General features: G+C 40.7%; 1 protein-coding gene across 2 annotated transcripts; it reads left to right on the top strand.

The window, feature by feature from the left end:
* Positions 1 to 2,726: 2,726 nt before the first annotated feature.
* Positions 2,727 to 10,017, top strand: LOC147612127 (cytokinin hydroxylase-like). Of its 2 annotated transcripts, XM_086783994.1 has the most exons (7): positions 2,727 to 3,123; positions 3,348 to 3,577; positions 3,773 to 4,023; positions 7,116 to 7,476; positions 7,934 to 8,265; positions 9,712 to 9,748; positions 9,865 to 10,017. In XM_086783994.1, the coding sequence occupies exons 1-7, from the start codon at positions 2,820 to 2,822 to the stop codon at positions 9,871 to 9,873; spliced, it is 1,524 nt and encodes a 507-aa protein (XP_086640120.1). In that variant the 5' UTR covers positions 2,727 to 2,819; the 3' UTR covers positions 9,874 to 10,017. The 2 variants fall into 2 exon arrangements, with proteins under 2 accessions (XP_086640120.1, XP_086640119.1); XM_086783993.1 differs by lacking the exons at positions 9,712 to 9,748; positions 9,865 to 10,017 and having other exon boundaries at positions 2,728 to 3,123; positions 7,934 to 8,767.
* Positions 10,018 to 10,245: the final 228 nt, after the last annotated feature.

Raw genomic sequence — 10,245 nt, 5'->3', positions numbered from 1 at the left:
ATCTAAATATGCCAAAATTTCTCTCTTTCTCTCTCTCTCTCTCTCTCTCTCTCTATCTCTTTCTCTCTCCCTCTCTCTCTCACACACACACACACACACACACACACACACACACACACACACTCCTTGATAATGAAATAATGAAATTTTAAGGACAATCATTAGTGCATGTGGATGTAGATTGAAAATTGATAATCATTATTTGTTAAAAATACTATGAGTTTCATTATTTGTTAAGAATATTATCACTTTCATTGTTTATTAAAAATACTATGAATTTTATTATTCGTTAAGAATACTATGACATTCATTATTTGTTGAGAATACTTTGCGTATCCTTATTTGTTTCCTTGGTGAACAGCAAGCTCTATACATTTTTGTTATTACTCCCTTCTAAAAAAAAGTAAACGTAAATATTGTTTCTATTTTTGAACTTTCATGTGCGCACACATGCACATATATATACATACAACATATATATACATATACATATATGTATACATGTACATATACATATACATGTACATGTACATGTACATGTATATATATATATATATACATACATACACACATGCATTTGCATGATGTATATATACATATGTATATGTATACCTATATATATATACTTATATAGGTATGTATATATGTGTGTGTGTATATATATACATATATAATATTTATATGTATGTATGTGTATATATGCATGTAGGTATTTTGTGTGTGTGTGTTTATGTGCACACACATACACACAAACATATGCACAGGTTGTTGAATGTATATGCATAGGCATATGCATATGTATGGAAGTATATATGTGTGTATGTAAACCTATGAAAGTAAATTTTCATGCTTACAACATACATTTAGCATTGTTAGTTTCGAGACACTTATGACATTGTGGTGTTTTTTTAAATTTGAAATTTCTAATTTTTACTACACTCTCGAACGTAGATTGATGTTTCATAAAATAAGAGAATACTTGCGCAAGAGGCTAGATAATATTCGTTCCTTAACCTAGTCAACAACTTGTTTGAATTGCTGTTGCTCTATAAATTTAACACACTCACTTGCAAGTTGTGGGCTAGCTCATTCAGTAAAACGGACACTCTCTCTCTCTCTCTCTCACACACACACAACAACAAATTTGGCACATTTGGGCCATTTAGGAAGGCTCTCTCTGTGGGCATAAACGTTTCCTTGTTTACAAATCTCCCACTCTTTGGAGTAGATTCTTGTGCTTTTCATGCTTGTTTAATTTGTAGTTTCTTTATAAAGTGATTTGTTTAATTTATAGCTTCTTTATAAAGTTATAAAGTATCTGCTTTATAGTGGTGAGTGCGCGAGTTCCTAGGACATTTCTCTAACCTTTATAGCATATAATTCTCCCTACTTTGAGCCTTAGCTTCCAAATTCCATTCGAAATCAAAAGTTGGGAGAGGAAGCTCGTACAATGTAGCTGAGCACTAGCACTCACCTGTGAGTCGTGAGTCGTGACCTCGTGATAATGAAACAGTAAGCAGTCGCCATTTTGGAGGCGGTGTTCATACTGCAAATTTCGTGTTTTGACTCACTTCGCCCTGAGCGTGGAATTGGAATTCTTAGCTTGAGGTATATAACTGCGTGCACAAGTTGATAACATGCTGGAGCTACTTCAAGGGGTCCATATATAGGATATGGTTTTTGTGTCGGTGAATCTGATTTTTACTTGACATTGTTGCCAACAAGTGGCGGCCGGCCGAGTGATTAAATTAATATTAGTAATATTAATAATAGGTGGATGAAATATTAATAATACAAGCCGATTCCTGGCCTGAATTAGTTGTCGGTGCGCTACGTGGACCGGAGACCTTTCCGCCCGTATAGACTCTATACAGAAGCTTCAACAAGTGAATATATATTTACCATGTGGTGTACAGTAGTGAAAAAAAATCTGTGACCTCTGGGAAAAGAAGGTGCATATGAATATGTTAATCGGTGACCTTTTCGAAAAAGAAGGTGATATAGCCGCATATGAAAAGTAAGGGTGGCTTTGATGAAAAATCTAGCGCTTTCTGTGGTCTTGTCACATAGAAGGGTGGGCGAAGGGACGAGCCAACGAGCGAGCTTCGACTAGCGACCAACGCTTTGCGTACAAAATGTGAACTGTGATGAGATTGGGGAAGAGAATCCACACAAAACTGGGAGTTATGATGTGATTCTTAAAGAAAATTATCTTAGAGGGGGGGCGGTGATGGGATTGGGGTCTCGAGGTAGGAAACACGTCTCTAGCTCATGAGAGCCAGCCACAACACACACAAACTTCCTGTACTGCAACGAAGCAATCATGAGTAATCAGTGCAGCCTTTAAACTTGTGCAGGGATTATAATTACAGCAAGCTGCAGGATTGCTGCTCTCTTGGCAGCTTCCATAGGTCTCTCTCTCCTCTCCGAATCAGACTTTCTAACCTTTCAAGGATGGTGGACGAAACCCATCCCTAATTGTACCGCCTAGCGGCCCCCTTTCCCTCTTTCTCTCATCTGTCATTTCAGCCTTTGCTCCACAACAGTATTGATCGCGTAAGCCACTCGGACACATGACTCTTTTGATACGTGGATTGTATCTCCTCCTCAAGCTTTGAGTAACCTGTAGATAATAACTTCGCCTACAGTAACGCAGAAAAAGCCCACGCATCACGCCTATCAACCGTCTTTCAAGTTTCAACACGCCGGGTAATTAATGTCATATCCACACCGGCATGATCAGCCCTACATGCGCTTCTATAAAAAAAGTCTTGCAGGAGGTTGTGTATTCAATATAGTTCAAGCAATCTAGGCCAACTATGGTTGATATTGCCAGTGCTGATTCGTGCTTTGCAGCTGCACAGGTGCTTCTAGCAAGCATTTGTGTCTTCTTGGCATGCAAGCTCCTATTGTTTGTTCATACTTATTGTTGGAGGCCTTATCGGATCACGAAGCTGATGCTGAAGCAAGGCGTCACGGGGCCAACGCCTCGCTTTATCGTTGGCAATCTTGCCGAAAGAAACCAGATGAGAAAGGACGCCGTCCAAGACGACATGCATGGCGTTTCCCACGACATTGTGGGTCGCTTGATGCCTGACTACGTTCAATGGTCGCAAAGCTATGGTACTTCCTCTCTTTTGCTAAGGTGTAAGCTAGCTCGTTATAATCCACACGGGAATTGATAAAGGGTTGGGGTAAGTGTGCGGCACCAGTACGTCTTAGCTGACCATAGCGCATCGTAAATGAATGATTCTTTCTCGCTAATATCCATAGAATGCTATTGTAATCACGGCTTAAGTTTGATCAGTGTCATGAATGGCTAATTAGTGGTCCCTCTCTATGTTCAGGAAAGCAATTTTTGTTTTGGTGGGGATCAGAACCTCGGTTGACTCTCTACGATCTGGACCAAATCAAGGATCTGCTGTCGTCGAAGCATGTGCAATGCTTGGGAAGGTCGAAGTTACAAAGAGATGGAGTGAATGATTTCATAGGGAAGGGGCTGTTGATGGCTAACGGAGACGCATGGGCGCATCAGAGGAGGGTAGTTGCTCCCGCGTTTCATCTCGAGAAACTCAAGGTAAAACCTATTAGCCCCTAGATGAACTGAACCAGTTAGTTGAGGACAAGGGATGTTCTAAACTCAAGGTAGAACCTATCAGCGATTAATCTAGAAATGAAGCCCTAGTTGAACTAAACCAGTTAGTTAAGGGATGCTTGGACATTAAGATACCATGATCTAACTTCCCCAAACTAACTTGATGATCATGCATAGGGCCAAGTCGGGCATATGGTAGATTGCATCTCGCAAATGTTGGATCAATGGAATGAGCTTCTCCTCAACGACGGAAGTGGATCGATAGAGATCGAAGTTGGCGAGCACATGAGCCGGCTTGCAGGAGACATAATTGCACGAACCGAGTTTAGTAGTAGCTATGAGAAAGGCAAGATAATCTTCTCCAAGCTCAATGAGCTACAGAAACTCTCCACTCAGTCGGATCGCCGAACACACATGCATGGCCAAAGGTCAATATCATCCTCTAATTATCTAACTTCTTGTATGTATAAATTTTCTGATCAGAACAAACATCTTAAGCTCTTCATTCGCAAGATTGTTAATAACACTTTAGTTCCAATGTCTTTTGTTAGCTTTCCTTTGGAATTTCATAGCACGGATTAATTAAAATGAGATGATAAAGGCCTCGCCATTTCCACCTCATCATCATCAACTATGCCGTAGTGACAACAATGTGTTACGCTTGCCCCTTAAGCCTGACGTTCTAGGTCAAGGACCGTGGCTTCCATGGACATCAAACATTATGACTCGATTATGATGCTAACTTACTAACAACTCTACTATCACTCCAATCGGATGAGTGAATCACTTGCTGGGCTCGTCCCGTAGCTTGTTGAATGCCTTCAAAAGTAGCTTGTCCAATGCCTTCAAAAGTGGCCAATATTTAGAAAGGTAGTATTCCCTTGTGGCATTTGGGTGTGTGCATATGGGTAGAAGATAGGGTAAAATTATGTGTGCCAATAGGATAGAGTTTAGGACCCCATCTCAAAAAGAGAGAAAAAAAAGAGATGATACCAATATTGAAAGGTACCACATAGATGCTTTAGCCTTTAACATTTAGGAGAAGATGTCTTCCACGTGTCTTGTATAGAAGACATCTTTAAGTTGAGCATGCGAGATGGAACACTTCATGTAAAAGTGAGGTGAGGACTCTGGCTGAAGGGTAACTCCAGAGTTCGAGGATGGCAAGCCAAGTGATGCTAACCTATTTTTTCATTAAAGTGGTGGATGCACACATGCATGTTTAACAATTCTTGTGACTTGTGTTGATTCATGCTACTCGGGTATGATATTAGCATATCGAAGTCACTTGAACTACACACACTTCCAAAATCCAATCCTAGAAGTTGGAAGTTTGCGCTAATGGGGGGCTTTTGCTGAGTCAACTATTGTCTACTGTCTCTAATTTAGACTTCAATTATAGTGTTGTGCTAATTGAGGCACTCAAAGTAATTAAAAATATTCACAGATTTGATAAATTAAACTTTGACCTAAGTTTCAAGGCCTTCATTTTGAAGGTTCAGGTGTCTCAAGTCCGTAAAAGATGCATCCAGGCTACAGCTTGACGAAATCCTCCCTACATATCTGCTTATTATTTTAAAGTTCACAAGCAATGCGTAGTCATAGCATAAAAAAATTTGGGTACTTATTTAATGTCACAGGCTGCAAGTGGGTCAAGTGCCTAGGGAGCACTTTTTATAGAAGAAGTTAAGGCTTCAAATCTTGTGTGGGGTAATTTTGTGCATGGTTGCTTAATGTTTGTGGATTTCTTGCTAGTCATCCTTACTACATAAAGTATGTGGTGGTTGGATCCCTACATGTCCAAGCACTTTGTCGTAGACATTTGTGGACCCCCTTGAGCCTTTGAGGTTTTATAGTAGCTAGCTATGATTATAGCTCTCAAATGATGTTACTTGACCAGATAAAGGACTTTTTCGATGCCACACATATGTAGGCTCTACAAGTTGAAAATCAGTAAATGCATGAGAAACCCTTGCATTCCCACGAATTTTGATTATGTCAAGCTAATCATCATAATTGCTGATTTACACATATTTTTTAAGAGAAATTTAGATCCTTAATTGTGTAAGTTTAACATGGTTAGAAAAATCTTGGCAAGGTACATTTTTAATGCAAGTGATCGAGTTAATTATGCTTGTGGAAGATACTATGAAAGCCCATCCCCATACCCTCGCATTGTAGGAATGTGTGGCTCTTGTAGAGCCCTAAGGAGTCTCCATGATTTTTCATAGCTTTTGAGATTTCACCTAGATCTGCATATCAGGAGAAAGGGAAAAGAATAATCAAGAGGCTTCAAAGCTATAGGGTACCCCCATTAATTTCTCACCATGCTTTGTCAACGTGGGTGGCAAGCACCATCCATGAGTAGCTCTCGTGGAGAGCTACCAATCATCTCTATTATATGTAGGCCTACAAACTAGTTATGATCCCTCATATGGTCACCTTTTTTAGCTATGGGGACCTTCTTTTAGCATGGGTGCTACCTAGCATCTCATGAAGCCCCCTCCTCCAAAAGATATCGAGTTTCCTTCTATCAACTTGTTTCTCACCAATCCATGTTGTCTACTTCATGGACCAGTGTTGCCCCATACGTGCTTGTGCACTTATGCTTGACATGCTCACCTGCCTTGTGCTCACTTCACGTTCTGTCTTTGACATCCTAGTGATTGCACGTCAGACCTATTGTAGCTCCTATCCATACTCCATGCTTGCTCGGGAGGAAAGAGAGACATGAGCATCAAAGGAGGCGAGGAGATGGCATGGAGGTGAAAACCATAGGCAACAAGGTGCACATATGATAGACATGGGCAAGAGCATGTGGAGGTGAGGAGCACGAAGATGGAAGGGACATAAAACTTTTTGAATTTCAAAGAAAAAAATTCACACAATTAGTTCACTAATTGCTACGATAAGTGACCCTTCTCAGGTGAGTCGATACTGTTGAGGCTTAACCCCAGTCCTCAACACTATATTATTCCTCATGCTAGCCATGTCACTCACTAAGTAGTCATTGCTTATAGTTTTCCATTGAATAGTTGAATCTTCAAAACATACATGGAGGCACCTATCTAGCATTATGTGAAAATTGTCATGCTAGCCATTTTGGCACAAGTAGACTTTGTTCCTAGCCCTATTTTCCATTGAATATTCGACTCTTAAAAACATGCATGGGGTACATAATTTAGCATCTTTAAGTTAATTAAATAATTCTTAGTGTACTAGCTTCGTTGCCTGGTTTTCAAATTTTCCTAGTCATAATTTCTAGTTTATCTGCTTTCCCTAAGTAGCGTAGGTAACCCTAGTCTACTTTTCATCAGTTTACTACGGTCCAAATATGGCGATGAACAACGGATGTTCTTTTTGAGAACTTCTTGGAGGGTTCTAAAACATACAAAGACTTAAGGCAGAGTAGTTGACCACCAGAGCGAGCTTGCCTTGCTATGGTAGTCCGCCGGCCTTATTTTTCTTATTTTAAGCGTATTTTTTGATGCTAAAATTCTAGTCCCACAAATATGTGCAGCATACAGAAGTTGAAGATGGAAGTGGAGGCGTCGCTCATGGCGATCATTGAAGCTCGCCGAGAAGCGATGAGGATGAGCTGCGATCGGTCATCCGACGGCTACGATTTGTTGGGGTTGATGCTACGGGAAATCGAGGCTGCGAGTAAGGAGCAGTGCGGCTTCCGCTGCACCTCCCAGCAGCTTATGGACGAGTGTAAGACCTTCTTCTTCACGGGCCACGACACCACCTCCCTCCTCCTCACGTGGACCCTCATGCTCCTCGCCTCTAATCCCTCCTGGCAAGATCGAGCTCGCGAAGAAACACTCCACCTGACCCAAGGCAACCCACCCGACTCCGACATCCTAAGCAAGCACAAAGTGGTGGGTGACCATTGAATCCGTTTTCCTACTATCCTTATTTTTCCCTCCTTTTTATGTTACTATATGCCAATTGTATTGTGCAGCTCGACATAATTAATCATCTGATCCTCACAAGTTTAATTCCTGCAAATTGTATACATTACATTACAGGGATAAGTAGCGTTCCGTATCCCTTTATGATAGGTTTATTTGAGAATAACACCTTATTTGATCTGGGCACAAGGCAATGGGCATACTACCTGCAGAAGATAGGACAAATATGCTAAAAAGGAGAGCTGCTGTAAAACAGTGGTCATTGTTATAGGACGTGTACCTGCTGTTTAGATGGTAAATGAATGCTTATAACGTGGTTGAATGGACTCTGGATTCATGTACTGTTACGGTAATCTTTAGCTAGGTTGATCTATTTTTGCTTAATATGGTTAGTTTCCTATTGATATGTGTTTTGTGCGTGCAGCTCGGCATGATATTGCTCGAATCGCTGAGGTTGTACACTCCGGCAACGCTGCTCGCGAGGCAGGCGTTTGCGGACATGAAAGTGGGGGACTTGCACATACCCAAAGGGCTGTCGGTGTGGGTGCCGGTGCTTGCCATCCACCACGACAAGTCCATATGGGGTGAGGATGCAGACGAGTTCAGGCCGGAGCGGTTTGGCGAGGGAGTGGCAAATGCGTGCAAGCATCCCACGGCCTACATGCCCTTCTCCTTCGGCCCGCGCAACTGCGTCGGCCAGAACTTCGCCATCATCGAAGCCAAAGTCGTCCTGTCGATGCTTCTCTCCCGCTTCAGGTTCCGTCTTTCGCCCCATTACAAACACGCTCCTATCTTCGTTCTCACTCTTAAGCCCAAGCATGGCGTCCCCATCATCTTAGAACGCTTGAATCATTCAAAATAAGCACTATGTACTATACATAGATATACATGTTATAGACTCGATTGTATCGTAGCACGTACTGATTCTAATGGAAGAAGATATATCTTGTCGAAACTGTGACTTCCATCCAAGAAGTTGCAGTGATAATTGTTTAATGATTCATTCTCATCTAACAAATCCACATTTTCAGTTCTTTTCGATTAAACAAAGTGATTAGTGTAATCTATTACTTCTTCTCTATTAAACAAAGTTATTAGCGTAATATATCATTGATCACACTCTCGAGTCTCGTGTCTCAATGCAAATGTCACACTTTCGTGTTAGGCATTTATCATGTCATCCATGTCATGTTTTAGTATTTGCTTCGAATCCGCCTCAAGTTCCTTGGGTTTTGAGGCTACTCTTATTGGTCTCCATTGTTCAGGCCAGATATCCACTAGTTCGTCATTGTTGAAGCGCACAATGCCACTAATTAGATGTTCCAATCGCTCCACCGAAAATATTTTCCATTTCTTTATATGATCATTGCAAATTCGTCGACATCGAGCCACTCGGTATTTGCAGCGAGTACATGGGCAAAGTGTCCTCTCCTCTAAATCAACAAAATTTGAGGGTGTGGCCTCGTCCATGGTTTCCATATTGATTTGCAATGGGAATGAATGCTTATTTTTGAGGGGAATCCTCCCTTAAGTATTTGTGGAGGGTGGTGGTAGTCGGTGATAGGTAATTTGAAATGTCGGGGGCGTGCAAGATCTGGAAAGATTTTGAATTTGAATGAAAAGTAGCGATCGTCGAAATAAGCGTCGAAAAGGTCATCGAAATATCTGTCGAAAAGAGCATGGAAATTTTATTTTTTCAATGCTTATTTCCATGCTATTTTCCATGTACTTTTTGACGCTGTTTTCCACCGTGATTTCGATGCTTTTTTCAACGGTTATTTCAACGCATATATCGACTACGCAGGTTTTTACAGTAAAACAAAACCTCTCTTTTTTTACGTTTTTTTTAATGCGCGTGTGTTTTGCTTCCTCGCCAGGTATGCCTCCTTTTTCCTCACTCCCATCTCCTCTTGGTTACATGTACATGTGTTGTAAAATGTATGTGTGTGTAATTATGGGGTAATTTTCTTGTTCTTTTGCTTTCTCATTTATTTTGAAAGTTCCTTCTCTCTCCCAAGCTCTTCTCCACCTTCTTCTTTGCCCTCCCTCCCCTCTCCTCCCCTCTCCTCTTGGTTGTTAAATTGGTGTGTGTGTGTTGAAGGATAAACCTCCTTGTGTATCCATGCTATTCACACTTTTAGGGTTTTGTTTTAGGGTTTTGTATTACTAATTCTTTTCTCAACTTTTTGTTTTGTTTTGTAGGTCTTCTAATCCTGTCTTTCAACTTCACCAAAAAGAGGTAAATTCTTTTCTCTCTTTCCTCTCTTTTCGATTTTGTATGTATGCATTAGGTTCTTAGGGCTTTTGTATGTATGCATTACTAATCCTTTTGTCACCCTTTTGTTGGTTTTATAGGTCTTCTAATCTTCTCTTTCAACATCACCAAAAAGAGGTAAGTGCTTTCCTATCTTTTCTCTCTTTCCTATCTTTTTATCCTCTCTTTCCTCTATTTTTATCTACCAAAAAGAGGGGTTTTGATTTGTAGATAGAGCTTAATCTATGAATAGAGCTCTAATCAAAGAGCTTAATCTATGCATTAAGCTCTATTCCTAGAGCTTAATGCATAGATTAAGCTCTATGCATGCATTCATAATGCATAGATTAATCCCGAATAGGTTATGTGTGTGTAGAACTATGTCTCGCACTCCACATGAGACATCGGCTTACTCTCCATCCTTCTCTTCATATGCCATGTCGCCTGACCAGTTTATAGGTTTTTTAGCACAAGCCACATCT

The sequence above is a fragment of the Cibotium barometz genome, chromosome 46, assembly GCF_041138505.1.
Source record: "Cibotium barometz isolate CiBa-2024 chromosome 46, ASM4113850v1, whole genome shotgun sequence".
Classification (NCBI taxonomy): Eukaryota; Viridiplantae; Streptophyta; class Polypodiopsida; order Cyatheales; family Cibotiaceae; genus Cibotium; species Cibotium barometz.
The sequence above is the reverse complement of the archived record's forward strand: the minus strand, read 5'-3'. Positions and strand labels throughout refer to the sequence as shown.